The 17,984-nt window shown below is 40.9% G+C and overlaps 1 protein-coding gene across 4 annotated transcripts in view; it reads left to right on the top strand.

The window, feature by feature from the left end:
• The window catches only part of LOC127567567 (WD repeat-containing protein 7), a 499,658-nt gene that overhangs the window by 365,786 nt on the left and 115,888 nt on the right, over window positions 1-17,984 (top strand). For all 4 annotated transcript variants that reach the window (XM_052010610.1, XM_052010607.1, XM_052010608.1 and 1 more), the window contains 3 exons: window positions 4,983-5,100; window positions 13,876-14,025; window positions 14,425-14,507. In XM_052010610.1, coding sequence (XP_051866570.1) covers window positions 4,983-5,100; window positions 13,876-14,025; window positions 14,425-14,507 — 351 coding nt within the window. The remainder of the gene's footprint in view (window positions 1-4,982; window positions 5,101-13,875; window positions 14,026-14,424; window positions 14,508-17,984) is intronic.

Genomic DNA, 17,984 nt, shown 5'->3' on the forward strand with positions numbered 1-17,984 from the left:
TGGCATTAAAGGTTCGCATGGGGACCCTGGGAAGTGTGCTCATTTCCCATATCTCAGAAGCTACTTCTTGATGAAATGAAATTTGCCATTGCCTTTAATGTGCCAGTACAGCCTTAGGTTGATTGAGGAAAAGGGTAAACTCAAGGTCAGGCATCAGGAGCACACAGAAGCCCTGTATAAGCAGTGGAAGGAGCACTCTACTTTGGAATCTACCAGCCTGCCCTATCAGGCACCTCCCGCCCCATCTATGGAAGAGTTTGTGGTTCTGACATTGGCCTCATCAGTCAACCAGGAAACTGAGAGTGGAAGCAAGTCATCCTTGATCGCAAGGGACTGCCTAAGGCATTGCTAATGAAGCATAGACATCAGTGGTTGTCAACACCTGAATCAATCTACCAGAGCAAGCCATTTTTTAAAATGAAAGATCTCCTCACACTGTAATTATTGCCAAGATGTAATAAGTTAAAGTTTAGTTTGTACATGATACCAAATAAAATTGATCTTTTAAAAATCTACATATCCTTAGTTTACATATTATGTGGTCAAATGTCCCAACCCACTCAACAACATTATCCAACAGAATTCAACACAAGCTCACATGAGGACATAGTAGGGCAGATGACATCATCTATGTATTTTCTGCTATTTTGACAATGATTGAAGTATTTTATTCTAGATTGATTATAAAACTTTTTATTCATCTTTAAATAATTTTTAGAAGTATGAGTGGTGATATCTACAAAGTAAAATTTGTAGTAGCTATAGTTTGTCTGAGTTGTTTTCAGAATTTTATGCTGGTTGATGTGGTTGTACATTTTGTTGGCAAGGTTTATTTTTACCAGCATTCATGCTGATGCAAAGAATTCTTTGATGGAACTGTGCATATGCATAGAGTCATACAGCATGGAAACAGCCCATTTGGTCCACCGCATCCATGCTGATCAGTGGGTACCAATCCATATTAATCCTGTTTTCCCTGCCCTTGGCTCATAACCTTCTGTGTCTAGGCAATTTAAATGCTCATCTAGACACTTCTTTAAATGCTGTCTGCTTCATCACTCTCTCAGGCAGTGTATCCCAGGTACTCACCACTCTGGGTGAAAAAGGTACCCCTCAGATCCCCTCTAAATCTCTTACCCAATGCCCTGAATCTATGTCCTCCTCTACCTCTGATATAAGGAAACGTTTCCTTCAGTCTACACCCTATCTATACCAATCATAATTTTATATGCCTCCGTCATGTCCCCCTTAACCTTCTACTCCAGGGAAAACAAACCTAGACTCTCCAGTCTCTCCTCATAACTGAACTGCTCCATCCCAAACAACATACTAGTGAATCTCTCCAGCACTATACCATCTTCACTATACTGTGGTGACCAGAGCTGCATGTATGTATCTATGAAACAACTTAATGAGAGGTTAGGAAAGGAATGAATAGATTGGAAAGAAGTTATTCTACTTTTCCAGAGATGTCTTGGTTGGATTTTTGAATTATTCTTCTGCAGTCTTTTATCACCATTAAACATTTTCTGTTTGTATGGGATAATAATTTTATTTGCTAAAATGTGTAGGCACAGCAAAATTAGTTACAATGACTAATGTTTTTATGTTGCAGTAAAGTTACACTAAAGTTTAAACTAAAGTTACACTAAAGTTACCCTTAAACTAAAGTTGTCCTGAAATTTTCATTTTAAAGTTTAGTGATAAAATGTCCTAATGTTACGACCCAACTCCTGCACAGTTACATGAAATTAAATAAAGCAGTCTGAAAACCATCCCTTTTTTAATAAAGCAGTAAACGCTAATAACAAGGAGAGCGTCTGAAGTTTTCTGCACACCAAACTTATCTTGCCTGTTTTCAGATATCAAGCCATTAAGACTTAATTGTTTAAATTTTTAAATTGCTTTAAATTGCCTTAATTGTTTAAAAATTCACTAATATTATGCTAATTTCAGCTACTTTATATTAATCACATTTGATCACATCTACATTGACATTTGAAGAGAGATAATTTACAATTTAGTTTGTATATGATCCAAATAAAATTGATCTTTCAAAACAAAATACATATTCTTAGTATGTATATTATGCAGTCAAATGTCCCAAGCCACTCAACAGAATTATCAAACAAAATTTAACACTAAATCCACATGAAGAGATGTTATGGCAGATAACCAAATGCTTGGTCTAAAATGAAGCTGTAAGCACATCTTAAAGGGAAAAAGAGAGCTACAGAGATTTAGAGAGCGATTTGGCTTTTAAAGGCAGGACCACCAAAGGTGAAGCATTTAAAATCAAGTGGCACGGACACCAGAATTGAAGGAATGCTAAGAGCTTGGAGGGTTAGAGGGTTACAGAGAATAGGAAGGATGAGTTTCCCAGAAGAATTTAGAAACCAAGGCAGGACTTTTTAATTTGAGGCATTGATTAACCAGTGTCTAATGAAGGTCATTCATCCTGTGTGATGGTGCAAATCATTGTGAGATAGAACAAGGACAGCAGGGTTTTGGATAATCTGAGTGTTGTGGAGAGTGGGGGATGCAAGATTGGCACAAATCCATTGGTATAATTAAAGTCTAGATATTAAAAGCAAAGCTGAGCATTTCAGTAGTAAATGAGCTGAGCTGAGATGTGTGGAACTGGGCAATGTTACGGGGATCTTAGAGATCGTGCAGATACAGCCTCAAGCAGATGCCAGGTAAAGGGATAGATTGACTGGTTAGGGAACGGAGTTTATGATGAAAACAAAAAAATAGGGTCCTCTATCTTTCCGGCCTTGTTAGCAAAAACTTCTGCTCATCCGGTTGGGAATTTCAGACAATATACAGGCATTGGAGAGATCAAGAGAGGAGTTGATGATTAGAAGATCAGTGTGCAAGTAGAAACTGATAGTGTTTCAGATAATGAACCCCATTTGTATGAGCAGGCTAAAGAGAGGATCTTTTGGAAACACAGAGGAATGGACAGGAGCAGAAAGAGCTGATTCAACTATTATTTGTACAACCGTCATTTGAATTATTTTCAGAATTTTTGTTGCCTTTCCATAAGTGGCACTGTCATCTCGGGGGCCATTTAAGAATGAGTCACATTACTGTTGGTTAGCAATCAAGTTAAACTGTTTTAGTTATTGATTACTTTGGGTTGCAACCTGTTTTTGAATTAATTTTTATCAAACCGTTTCGTTGTATAGTTTGTAAATGCTGCTACTCCATTGTTTTATGAGCAATTAGATAAAGTACTTGAGTCATTTAGTTCTTACTAAAAAGGAAGTACGGTATTTTTTTAAAAATAAAAACAGCAAAAGCTGATAACCAGCAGTTCATTGTCATCTCAACCTTGCTGCACACAAAACTTTTTTTGTCTGTTTTCAAATGCTGGCATATGTGAATTGGTTAAACATTTTCTGACATTAGTGAATGAGATGTGTTTTATGACAATCTGGTTGTTTCATTGTCATTATTACTGATACCATCTCCAGAGTGACCAGAGGTTCCAGTTGCCTGTCACTTTAATTCTCCATTCCTTTCCCACTCTGACTTCTCTATCTTTAGCCTCATCCTTTGTCCCAATGAAGCCCAAAACAAGCTCAAGGAACAGCATCTTATCTGCTGACAAGGCTCATTACAGCCCTCAAGACAACATTAATTTCAACAATATCAGATAACTAGTCTTTCCAGTTTGCATTAGAACTGTCAACTGATGAAAGGTCATTAATCTGCAATGTTCACTTAGATTTTCTCTCCCTATGAATGCTGTCTGACCTTTAGGGTATTTTCAGTGTTCTCTTTTATTTCATATTTCTGGTATCTGCAGTGTTTTGTAACTCACAATTGAAGGATTGCTTGTTTTTCTGTCTTCTCTGTTCTCATTCATCTCCCTCTGTTTACATCTCCACCAAACAGATAAGCCTCAGCTAATAAGCCTTAACAATCTTCACACAGCTGGCACCATCATCATCTGTGTCATTCAGTTTCTCCTGGTCTCCACCCTATCAAATACATTCCCTTTGTTCTCTCTACCTCTCTCTTCTGCAAGATAAACTAACTTTGATTTCTAACTTTTTCTAGTTCTGATGAAACATTAACTTACTTTCCATCTTCACATATGTTACCTGGTTTGTTAAATACTTGCAGGATTTGCTATATTTATCCCGCTCTCTATCGCTATCCATGAATTTAAATACCCCAGAAGACTGGTGAGATTCAGACTCATCTCTCTGGATAAATAGTCCAGAACTCTGTGTACGGGTCCAGTAATCGAACTACCATGCAACCATGCCCCCAGTAGGTCATATTATTTACCTCATCTGGCGAGATAAAAATGGAATCAGAATCCTACCAAGCTGGACAGCAGTGAAAATACATTGAGAAGCATTGGTGTGGTCAATCTTATCAAAGACTCCACACAGGTTAAGAAGGAAGAGGAGGGATAATTTACCCCTGTCACAATTACATGGGGTCTCAATTTGTGACTTTGTATGATGTTGGTACTGTGATAAGGTGCAAGCTGGGTGCATTATTAGGACACTTTTGATGTGTGATAATCATTCTACTAATTAAATTAGTTTTTACTGAACCTGATAGTTTTGTTGTCTTTTATTTCCTTTTAAACTACAGAAATATTATTAACAAATGTTATCATAACATAGTTGAGAAAAAATCATTCTGCATTAATTTAAAATATTTAGCTATTCAGGTTTGAAGAATTCAGCTGGATGTTCACTAATAAAATGAATTAATTCATTAGTAATTTTTTTTTGTCAAGCAGATGTTCTGTATTTAGTTATGTACAATTTGAACTTTGTAGGTGAACCGGCATCCCCCAGAATCTTAGTCAAACTCCTATGTTGTACTGTGTTATTTTCAAAGTTTGAATAATTTTTTGACCTTGAAATTCCATTATAAACTGATAATCTTTACATTCTGTAATTCTCAATATGTCTTTTTCCTTCTTCCCTCCCCTCTTCTTTGATCCTGTTTAGCATTACAGTGGGACTACCACTCAACCCAGCAGCTGACTCTGCCCGCTCAGCACGTCATGCTCTTTCACTCATTGCCACAGCCAGACCGCCAGCCTTCATTACTACTATTGCACGTGAGGTGAGTCATTGTGCTGTGTCCTGGCAATCTACAATTGTTAAGCAGTTACTACGTTCTCTCTTCAATGACAAACACTAAAGGTTGTCAGGGAGAAGCATATTTAATTAATTTTACCTAAAATCTGTTTGGTTGAGAAAAAATACTTATATTAATTTTAAGAATATCTTAAGATTATTTTAACCACCAGATAGAATCTGAAACTAAATCACATTGATACAGATATCTTAGATTTGGACTTTGCATTTTTGTTTCTGGATTGGAGTAAGGAAAATGAATCAATAATTAAAGCTAGTAGGAGCGCAAACTTGGATTTTTAATTCTAGATAGGTGTTCTGAACATAAAAGTGATAAAAAGGAAACGAAACTCGATTCTTTTTGAGTAGAAGGAAATGAGCTGCATGTTTTTAAGAATAATTCCTGATTTTAAAAATAATACAACATTTTTCTGAATTTCTCACCCATAAACTGCTTTATTAGTTCATTCTCCATTTGTTTCATTATATCAACAATGGTCTGAATTAAAACTTTCTTAATTCCCCTTGTGCAATTCAATTTCTTTTTAGATTGGAATGAATATTTAACTGTGTTTTTGTGAACTATTGAATCCATGGTGAACCATAGAGACTAAGTTGCCTTGTCTCATATTGTTTTTAATGGCATCCTTTGTGAATGTCATATATTTTCCACCACTCTCCCTAACCAGCACACTCTCAATATCTTCCTTCATATTTCTCTGCTTTGGTTCTGCCTAATGGAATAGCCGCCTTTGTTCTGCTTTTTCCTATCCAGTTGTAGTCAGGAGATCTTCAGCAATGGATCTCTTCCCTCTCAGAATCATTGGGGATCTTACCCCTGAGAGTTGGTGAGTTTCATAGCTAGCCTGAAATTAAATTTGCAAAAACACTTGGCAGGTTGGAAATATGACACAAACTCAAGTCTCCATATTTAACTGTAATGTGTTAGTTGAGTTGGAAACTTCTACACATTACTCATTAGAAAAACTTTAACAGCAACTTTAGGTTTAACCAGGATGTGTTAATTTCTCAAGCTCATTGGAATTTGCCTGTCAAACCTTGGTGACAGCAGATGGCATTGAACTGGATTGGAAATTAGTTGCCAATGTAGTGTCACTATAAATATTGCAGCTTCAGGGCTGCTCTCCTGAATGACTTTATGAAACATTTTGTTCACAGGAATTGTGCTGGTTCCTTCCTTAGAAAACTTAAGAGAAATTGATGAGGTAATTTGTAATAAAGTTACATTTCAGCATCTGCAGTTTTGGAGGTGCTTACTGCAATTAGTGGGTCTCCATTAAAACTTGAAGCTGGATTCTGTTGAGGCAGCAATAGGCCCGGCATGCACAAAGGACCAAGGATCAGCAGCTACCCTTTACTGACCCACAAGCAGCTATAGATAAAGAGGGGCTCGTTACAGAGCTGCTTTCACGAGGTCATTACTATATATTGGGTACATAGCCAGAGGCACAGTTTACTCAATATATCGGAACAGCAGTGTCTCAGAAGACTCAGGCTATCAAGCTAGATGGTGGCATATTGCACTCAATCTTTTTGATCAGGACCACAGGACCAACTGATTGCTGGATCTAGTCGATACCTCCTGCCTGCAGCTGTTATGCTGGAGATGTCTTCAGGAATTCACGGTCAGCTCCACACTAAAACATCAGGCTAGCAACATGTGTCTTGATTGTGAGGCAACTATATGCATTGACTTCTTCAATGACTGTGCCAACAAGAAAAAGAAGACTGTTGAATTTGCTGTATTGCCAGAAGTATTTGGATACAGGGGGCAGTTGCGGAGTGTGGATTCACTAACTTGTGCGGCAATCAAGGCAATCTCAGAATCTTGGAGTCCTCATGAATCAGAAAGGTTTCCATTCCATTTATGTGCTGCTGGTGTGCCCCACAGGATACTGTTCATGCAACTCCCAACAGTTTCGTCATCTCGCAGATCTCCATCTTCATGGGTTATTCAGCAATAAAATTACTGCTAAAAACCTGGTGTTTCTTAATCCACTGTTATTGAGCAAACCATAGAAACATAGAAAACATGTTTAAAGTGCCTCGACAGCTGTGGAGTGATGTTTCAACATACACCTAAGAGGGTGTTAAGAATGGTGACAGTCTGCTGCACACTCAACAGCACTGAAGGTTGAACATAAATGTGGAAGGAGTTTGAAGGCTCTTTGGAAGAGGTATAAGAGAAAAGGGAAGATGCAGCAGATCTCAGGGAAGTCTGCAGCATGACACAGGACAAATTGTCATTGTAACTTGTGGCAGTTTCAGCATGTCCACACCCATTTCTTTCTCCTCCTTTTGTGGTGAAGGCAGTGCCAGAATCAGCAGTTGCAACATTCGCAAACTGTCTTTAAGTACCCAAACTATGCATTTGGGTCATCGTCGCCCTGGCCTGGGAAACTGGTTGGGAGACAGAAACCAATATGTTAATAGAGCAACTAAGCTGCTCAACTGAACACTTCTCCAAAAATAAATGGTCCTGCCACCTGTTGACAGTTCACTTGACAGAACTGATAAATATAATACTGGCCTCTGAAATCCTTCAGCTTATCGTAATCCCTCTGCCAATGATATCCAACACAAAATTCCTTTCACTCCTCAGTAATGCAGGCCTTCATAGACTACACATGTAATGTTCCTTATGGAGACCTTCCTGGTGGCAACTATCATCTGGAGGGCTTCTGCACTTTGCTTGCTTTGTGCACTCTTCTTCGTCATGATATCCATCTCGCTCTGACCATCTGGGAGCTCTGTCCCATTGCTCCCTCTTGTCCCATCATCAAGGTATCCATTCATTAAGTGTTAGTGCTCCCCTGCTTTTGGAAGTGTATTGATTGCATTGTAGGATGTCCTTTTGAAAGCTGACTGTAAAGTTTGCACCTGCAAAGTAAAATGCCTGGAAATGTAAGAATCCGTGCAGATTAATGGAATACACCGGTGCTGAAACAAATACTTGACAATACGGTTCTGTGAACCTTGCAATTGAAGATCTCAATCTTTATAGGACTTTCACAAATAGCTTTTTCGTGACTCATGGCATGGTTATAGTGCTGTTAAAAGGTAGTAAAGCAATTCCGAGGTTATTGTTTTCAATGTAAAACCAGGTGGTGATAATTCACTGTTTTCTTCTAATCAGTTCTTAGTCCAAAATCAGTAGATTTAGAATGCTCTTTAAGTGCTAGTAAGCAGAGTTGTTGAACATCAAACAGTGCCAAATGGCAATTAAAACTAACCTGCAAATTGTACTGCTTGGTGCCTTATATTGCTCAGTAATGCATTGTGGCTTTTAAACACCACATATATCAACTTTTCAAATTGTTGTTTAGTACTGCTCAGCTGTTCATCAAGATTGTGTAGAACTGATCGCTGCCCTAATTAATGTGCCAAATTTCTGCTGATGACTGCCTTCATAGAATGGCTGACTTTTGATTCAATTCTTATTCAATTGCAGTGATCATTTCAATACCTGTTCAAATTGATCACAATAACTGGATCCCAATACATCCCAACATCCTATCAGCTCCTCTAATTGATTGGCATTTTCCAAGACATTGAAAGTGATGAGCTCCTTTCAAAATCAGTCTGTCTCACTTCACAGTCAATGTTACTTTTATTTACCATTATTCAGCTCCATTGTACAAACAACCCGAATACATCTGCACTATATAGTTCTTATTGCACCCCTTATTTTTAATTTCTTCAGCATATCAGATCATTAGTTCATATCAGAACCATTGTCTTTGTGGTTTCAAGCTTCTACCTTCACCATTAACACTGATGACCACCCTGGTAACACACTTCTTACATATTCTCACTGCGTTTGCTTTGTCATTTTTAATGGCATTAGAATAGTGTTGTGAAATTGCATGAAGGTTGATATCTTTAGTTGTGAGGCCACACTGTTGTTGGACAAAAATGAGATGCTGTTGATTTGGTACCTGTTCTTGCAGCTGCTGACATTTAGCTTTGCAGGTGAAATCTTCATACCCAGCTTTTAAAGTGATATAGCACAATACAATACAACTCCCTTCCAGATTTAGGGTAAGAATGAATGAAAGGTGCTGCAGTAGGATGATGCACCTTGGGGCTCAGAAGGATTTGGTGAATTGGTCAAGAACTGTGCCTGCAGGAGGCATGTTTTTTGTAAAGGGGCCATGGAGTCTCCAGGACAAAAGCCAATTGCTCTTGGCAGCAAGTTGCCAGAGACATCTCAGTAAAAGGCATGGGCAATCAATGAATATCTACACTTCAGTAACTACACTTGATATACATACAATGAATATCTACACTTCACTTGCCTACACTTCAGGCAAACCCCCATGCCCACTGCCACCTCCTCTGGGCTGAAGGAAAAGTAGATGAAGACTGTTCTTGAGTTTGGAGCTTGAGTGACTTCCCTAGTAGAGCAGTGAGCAGAAAAACAAAATGTATGGCATAGATCAGTAGCCTGAAATGATTGATTTTGACTTAACCCTTCAAGGACGGAACTAAGAGAATCCAAGTGACACACATGCTGTTGGTCCCATTGCAGAGAGGGTGATGAATGCTGCTTAGTCATAGTTGATCTTTTTGGAGGAGGTGTAAGTTGGAGATAAACTCGGGTGGAAGAAAGGGAAAAATATAAACCATATTATGACACACTTTTAGAGTAAAAATCTTACTTTCCAGAATACAATGATGCTTTAAAAAAAAACAAAGTATTAGTTAAAAAAAAAGGTATTAGTTCAGATGGAGGACATGGTGGTGTGCTGCAGCTGCTTGATGTGGGAACTTGTGGACCTTGCTGCTGTCCACGATGGCCACATCTGCAGTAAGTGCTTGAGGCTGGAGGAACTTCAGCTCAAAATCGATGAGCTGGAGTTGCAGCTTCAAACACTGCGCAGCATCAGGGAGGGGGAGAGTTTTGTAGATTCTGTTCATCAGGAGACGGTCACCCCCCTTAGAGCAGGTACTTCTGGAGTCCAGGAAGTAGATAGAATGGTGACCGTCAGGGGAGGGAAAAGGAAAAAGAAAACGAACAGTCAGATAGAGCAGAGGACCTCGGAGGCTGTTCCCCTCAATAACAGGTTTTCTGCTTCGGAGACTGTTGAGGGAGATGACCTGGTGGGGTCTAGCAGCAGTAGCCAGCTCTGTGGCACTGGGACCGGTCCTACTGCTCAGAAGGGAAGGTAGAAGAGGAAGGCGGTAGTGATAGGGGACTCGATAGTCAGGGAAACAGATAGGAGGTTCTGTGGCAGTGAGCATGAATCCCGGATGGTATGTTGCCTCCCAGGTGCCAGGGTCCGGGATGTCACTGATCTGGTCCACAGGATTCTAGAGCGGGAGGGAGAACAGCCAGAAGTCGTGGTTCATGTTGGTACCAATGACATAGGTGGGAAGAGGGATGAGGTCCTGAAAAGTGAGTTTAGCGAGCTAGGCAGAAGGCTGAAGGACAGGAACTTGAGGGTAGTGATCTTGGGATTGCTGCCAGTGCCACGCGATAGTGAAGGCAGGAATAGGAGGAGATGGCAGATAAATGCGTGGCTGAGAAGTTGGTGCAGGAGGGAGGGTTTTAGATTTTTGGATCATTGGGATCTCTTCTGGGGAAGGTGGGGCCTCTACAGAGAGGATGGGTTACACCCAAACTTGAGGGGGGCCAATATCCTTGTGGCCAAGTTTGCTAGGGTGGTTCAGGAGGGTTTAAACTAGATTGCGAGGGGGAATGGAACCGGAGGAGTAGGTCAGAGGAAGAAGGGGATGGGGAAAAGTCAGATCTGACAGGTAGAGAGGCTTTGAGGATGGAGAGGCAGAGTACAGGCTAGAAAAGTAGTAAGGTGGATGGGCTGAAGTGCATGTACTTGAATGCGAGAAGCATCAGGAATAAGGGAGATGAACTGAGAGCTTGGATAAGTACATGGGACTATGATATTGTGGCTATTACAGAGACATGGCTGACACCGGGACAGGAGTGGATATTGAATATTCCTGGTTTTCAGTGTTTTAAAAGGGATAGGGAGGTGGGGAAAAGAGGAGGAGGGGTGGCGATACTGGTCCGGGACACAGTTACAGCTGCAGAAAGGGTAGATAATGTAGAAGGATCCTCTCCAGAGTCAATATGGGTGGAAGTTAGGAATAAGAAAGGGGCAGTTACCCTTCTGGGATTATTCTATAGGCCCCCCGATGGCAGTAGGGATACTGAGGAGCAGATTGGGAGGCAGTTTTTGGAGCGATGCGAAAATAACAGGGTTATTATAATGGAAGACTTCAACTATCCAAATATTGATTGGCACCTACTTAGTGCTAAGGTTTAGACGGGGCGCAGTTTGTTCAGTGTGTCCAGGATGGATTCCTAACGCAGTATGTTGACAGGCCGACTAGAGGGAATGCCATATTAGATCTAGTTTTAGGTAATGAACCGGGTCAGGTGACAGATTTATCGGTGGGTGAGCATTTGGGGGACAGTGACCATTGCTCTATAACCTTTAGAATTGTCATGGACAGGGATAGGAGCAAAGAGGACGGGAAGATATTTAATTGGGGGAGGGCGAATTATGAGGCTATAAGGCGAGAACTTGGGAGGGTAAATTGGGGTGACATTTTTGAAGGGAAATGTACTATGTAGATGTTGTCGATGTTCAGGGATCTTTTGCAGGATGTTAGGGATAAATTTGTCCTGGTGAGGAAGAGAAGGAATGGTAGGGTGAAGGAACCGTGGGTGGCGAGAGAGGTGGAACAACTAGTTAGGAAGAAGAGGGTAGCATACATAAGGTGTAAGCAGCAAGGATCTGACAGGGCTCATGAGCAATATAGAGTAGCAAGGAAGGAGCTTAAGAAAGGGCTGAGGACAGCGAGAAGGGGACATGAAAAGGCTTTGGCAAGCAGGGTTAAGGAGAATCCCAAGGCTTTTTTCTCATACATAAAGAGCAGAAGGATGGCTAGGGTAAAGGTAGGTCCAATTAAAGAAGCTGTGGAAGTGGGTGAGGTTCTCAATGAATACTTGTCTTCAGTATTCACCAAGGAGAGGGGTCTTGATGATGCTGAGAACAGTGTAGGTGAGGGTAATGTTCTAGAGTATGTAGATATTAAGAGAGAGGATGTGATGGAGTTGTTAGAAAATATTAGGACAGATAAGTCCCCGGGGCCTGACGGAATATTCCCCAGGCTGCTTCGTGAGGCGAGGGAGGAGATTGCTGAACCATTGGTTAGGATCTTTGAGTCCTCGTTGTCAACGGGGATGGTACTGGAGGATTGAAGGGTGGCGAATGTTGTCCCCTTATTCAAAAAAGGTAGTAGGGATAGTCCAGGGAATTACAGACCGGTGAGCCTTACGTCTGTGGTGGGTAAGCTGTTGGAAAGAATTCTAAGAGATAGGATCTATAAGCACTTGGAGAAACATGGACTGATTAGGGACAGCCAGCATGGTTTTGTGAAGGGAAGATCTTGCCTCACAAGCCTGATAGGGTTCTTTGAGGAGGTGACCAGGAAGATTGATGAGGATAGTGCAGTAGATGTGGTCTACATGGATTTTAGTAAGGCGTTTGACAAGGTTCCGCATGGTAAGCTTCTTCAGAAGGTCAGAGGCCAAGGGATCCAGGGAGGCTTGGCCGTGTGGATTCAGAATTGGCTTGCCTGTAGAAAGCAGAGGGTTGTGGTGGAGGGAGTGATTTCGGATAGGAAGGCTGTGGCTAGTGGTGTCCCACAGGGATCAGTTCTGGGACCTCTACTTTTTGTGATATTTATTAATGACTTAGATGAGGGGGTGGAAGGGTGGGTTAGCAAGTTTGCAGATGACACAAAGATCGGTGGTGTTGTGGATAGTGTGGAGGGCTGTAGAAGCTTGCAGAGGGATATTGATAGGAGGCAGAGCTGGGCTGACAAGTGGCAGATGGAGTTCAATCCAGTGAAGTGTGAGGTGGTACACTTTGGAAGGACAAACTCCAAGGTGGAGTACAAGGTAAATGGCAGGATTCTGGACAGTGTAGAGGAGCAGAGGGATCTGGGGGTTCATATCCACAGATCACTGAAAGTTGCCTCGCAGGTGGATAGGGTAGTTAAGAAAGCTTATGGGATGTTAGCTTTCATAAGTTGGAGGATCGAGTTTAAGAGCTGTGAAGTGATGATGCAGCTTTACAAAACTCTGGTTAGGCCACACTTGGAGTACTGTGTCCATTTCTGGTTGCCTCATTATAGGAAGGATGTGGAGGCGTTGGAAAGGGTGCAGAGGAGATTTACCAGGATGCTGCCTGGATTGGAGAGTATGGATTATGGGGAAAGATTAAAGGAGCTAGGGCTGTTCTCATTGGAGAGAAGGAGGATGAGGGGAGACATGATAGAGGTATACAAGATATTGAGAGGAATAGATAGAGTGAACAGCCAGCGCCTCTTTCCCAGGGCGCCAATGCTCAAAACAAGAGGACATGGCTTTAAGGTATCGGGTGGGAAGTTCAAGGGTGATGTCAGAGGGAGGTTTTTCACCCAGAGAGTGGTTGGTGCATGGAATGTGCTGCCTGGGGTGGTGGTGGAGGCTGATACATTGGACAAATTCAAGAGATTGTTAGATAAGCATATGGAGGAATTTAAATTAGAGGGATATGTGGGAGGAAGGGGTTAGATAGTCATAGGTGTGGTTTGAAGGGCGGCACAACATGGTGGGCCAAAGGGCCTGTATTGTGCCGTATTGTTCTATGGTTCTATGGTTCTTTTCATGACCAAACCCATTAAAGTAAATCAGTGGTGCATTTTTGATCTGATTCCTCTGTAGGTTCACAGGCACACAGCTTTGGCAGCCAATACTCAGTCCCAGCCAAATGTACACACCAGCACTTTGGCTCGTGCAAAAGGTGAAATACTCCGTGTGATTGAGATACTAATTGAAAAAATGCCCACAGATGTTGTGGATCTTCTAGTAGAGGTAAGTGGAGAAGCTTGAAAATTTGATGGGACGTATTTTTGAAGGTGATAGTATATCTAAATTGAATGATGTTCCAAAAATATTTCTCCTCTTCTGCTTCTTGGTGGTTACTGGGGGATAGAGGGGGTGTAAGGTGTGCATACGGTATGCTGATGACATTGAACATTATATGGAAGGTTAGGTACTGAGTCAAGTAGTAAATATTCATCAGTTGAACTGGATGTGTGGAAGTTCTTGATTGTTTTTGAGGCTGCAACCATCAAGCATTTCTAATTTGAGCCTTGCAGATGACTGAGAGACCATGTGATGAGAGTTAAAAGATTCACAGAAAAAAGCCAATAATATTTGAAGTGTTTACTTTTATTAGTGAAGTAATGGCAACCTTATTTACTGCTCTAGGTTATGGACATTATCATGTATTGCCTCGAAGGGCCTTTGGTCAAGAAAAAGGGACTTCAAGAATGTTTCCCATCAATTTGTCGGTAAGTTGAGTGGGGCATTACTACAAATGGTGTCAAATGTACCATTAATTTACCCGTTTCCCACCCACCGCCTCCACCCCCACCAATTCCTCCAACATGACTGTCCCCCTTTGCCTTTTATTGTGAGTACCTAAGGACTGCAACCTAGCAGGCAGTGGAGAAAGTGGACACAGATGATGAGGATACATGGTCATACAATTTCACAGTCACAGCCAACACCTTTAATACTGTCATTGCATGCATTTTATAGGATAGCTAGAGGTAGTAGGCATGGTCTGCAGCCAGGTCAGGAAACCTGGATGGCACTAGCACCAGAGCGCTGAAGGACATGGTGGCAGACGAGTTATGTCCCAAATGACTCAAATCCTGACTTTGATGGGACAAGCAGAAGAAGAATCCTGATGAGCAAGCACAGTGAAATTTCTGCTGCTTTCTTCCAGAAAGCCTCCATTCCTTGTCAGCAAGCACAGAGGAATCCTGAACCTAGACTTCTCATAACGCTTGAAGTCCCTTCTTTTCAGCATCTAAGTGCACCCTTCATTGACACACCATCTAAATGATCTTACTGTTTCCATCACAGCACAGGTAGCAGCTGCCTTATGTTAGTGTGCCACTGTGAAACCTTAGACTGCTGCCAGAACAGAGCAGTTAACAATATACAAAGAGCAGCAGTCCAGCAATCTGTCTTCCAACAAGGGATTGTCACTGGCTCCCCGATGCTCCAATCTGCTGTTATTTATCAGGAGGAGGACATATGTGATTCCACCCTCCACTCCTTGTCAGCCAGCCAGCTCAAGCTGCTGCCATGTGTCACAAACCAGCAACAAAAGAAACACACTGAGCATGATTCAGTGTTAAAAACTATTTTATTAATCACTACTTATGATAATACGTAAAATAAAAGTAAAAATGTTAGTATGTTAGAATTCAAAAATGTTAAACCTCGAACGTTAACCCCAAAACTAAACTCGTCGTGTGTGTGTGTGTGACAAAGTCCAAAACTCCCAGTTCCTGAATGGTTCTTAAAGTTCAGTTCCGCAAGCCATAAGGTGAAACATGAGCAAGGGCTTCTTCAACAACCACCGTTGTCTGAAGATAAGATGTAGATGTAGAAAAACTTAGAGAGAGTACATACGAAATCCAAATGTTCCACGATGGAACCCAAATGACACTCCAGTGTTTACTCGGTAGTGACTTCCTCACCCCGAAAAGCATCCGAACCGTGGTCGTCCACACACAAATACCTGTTTCCTTCTACAGGTCAGCAACAAAGTGAACTCCACCGGATTACTCCCAACTTCCATACATGGATTTCAGTGGCAAACACAGTTATTGTTTCTCATCCATCGATAGAGAAAACAAGCAGGCTGGTGTCTCTCTCCCTTCTCTCTCTCTCTCTCTTCTTCTAACTTCTTCAACAACGTCATTACGTCCTTTATCTTCTATTGACGTAAGCACGCCCCACACACACATACACACACACTCTCTATCTTAAAGGGACTTTCACTGAGTCCGTAACACCTCCCACCTAAAAAAAAAATTTTTCCAAGAAAATTTTAACCGCGCATAGTTAATAATGTTAATAATTATCACGCTACACAACTACAGACTATCAGATTAGTACAGATATATGTTTCCCATTTAACATCGGAAAAGACAATCAGCAATCACATTATCTTTGCCTTTAATGTGAGTTATCATGAGATCAAACTCTTGCAAAATTAAACTCCAGTTTAACAGCCTTCTGTTCTTGTTTTTGACTCGGCTCAGAAACACCAATGGGTTATGATCTGTATACACAGTCAATGGTTTCTGAGCGGTGCAAACATATACACTGAAATGTTGCAAGGCTAAAACAAGCGACAGTAATTCTTTCTCTATGGTGGAATAATTCTTTTGATGCTCATTAAATTTCTTTGAAAAGTAAGCTACAGGATGGTCAATATCATCAAGGTCACCCTTCTGCAACAACACAGCTCCTGCAGCTTCATCACTGGCATCTACTGCTAATGAAAATGGCTTTTCAAAGTCAGGTGTTCTGAGCACAGGATGGTAGCATAAAATGGCTTTCAGCTTCTCAAATGCTTCTTGACAAGAATCTGTCCAAACAAACTTTACTCCCTTCTTCTGAAGATTAGTTAGGGGAAGAGCAATATCAGCAAAATTTTTACAAAATTTTCGATAATATCCAACCATTCCCAAAAATCTTCTAACAGTCCTCGTACCTGTGGGAATAGGGAACTCAGATATTGCTTGAACTTTTGCCTGAACAGGAGCTTGCTTGCCTTGACCTACAACATAACCAAGATACGTCACAGTGGCATGGCCAAATTCACTTTTAGCCAAGTTAACTGTAAGGTTAGCCTTGGAAAGTCTTTCAAACAACCTTTCTATCGCAGAGATGTGATCCTCCTATGTATCATTCCCAGTCACTAAGTCGTCAATGTAGGCATCTGTATGTTTTAACCCATGAATCACTGAATTAATCATTCTTTGAAATGTTGCCGGAGCATTTTTCATTCCAAATGGCAAAACATTGTATTCATACAATCCAGAAGGGGTTACGAAGGCTGAAATTTCCCTTCCTCTATCTGTTAATGGAACACACCAGTACCCTTTTAATAGGTCAATCTTTGTAAGAAATTTTGCCTTTCCCACTCTGTCTATGCAATCATCCACCCTAGGAATAGGGTAAGCATCTGACTTTGTTACAGCATTCACTTTCCTGTAATCTGTGCAAAATCTAACAGTTCCATCAGGTTTAGGTACAATAACACAGGGCGAACTCCAATTTGAACTAGAATGTCTAATAATATCATTTTCCAACATGTATTTTATTTCCTGATCAACAAGTTTACTTTTTTCCACATTCATTCGATATGGGTGTTGTTTGATTGGTTTTGCATCCCCAACATCAACATCATGGGTAATTATCGATGTTCTGTTTGGAACATCTGGGAACAGATTTTTAAATTTTAAAATTAATTCTCTCATCTGGTGTTTTTGTGAAACTTGTAAATGGTCCAACTTCGTTTCAAGGTTCTCCAGGATATTTTGGTTTTTCAGTTTCGATGGAACAATATTTGGTCTAAATTGGCCTTCCTCAACATCAACATCAGGCATTCTAGAAACAACCTTTTCACCATCCACCAAGGCCACAACTGAATCCCTCTCATAATAAGGTTTTAGCATGTTTACATGACAGAGTTGTGTTTTCTTGCGTCTATCTGGTGTTTTGATTATATATGTTAGATCAGTCACTCGAGATTCAATAACATAGGGTCCAGAAAAACGAGCTTGCAGGGGATTATTTTGGCTAGGGAAAAATACCAACACCTTTTGCCCCACTGCGAATGTCCTAGGCCGAGCACGTCTATCAAAATATGTCTTCATTCTTATCTGGCTTGTTTTCAGATTCTCTCTCGCTAGCTGGCAGACTCTCTCCAACCGAGTTTTAAATTTTTGGACATAGTCCAA

Source organism: Pristis pectinata, chromosome 2 (genome assembly GCF_009764475.1).
Source record: "Pristis pectinata isolate sPriPec2 chromosome 2, sPriPec2.1.pri, whole genome shotgun sequence".
Classification (NCBI taxonomy): domain Eukaryota; kingdom Metazoa; phylum Chordata; class Chondrichthyes; order Rhinopristiformes; family Pristidae; genus Pristis; species Pristis pectinata.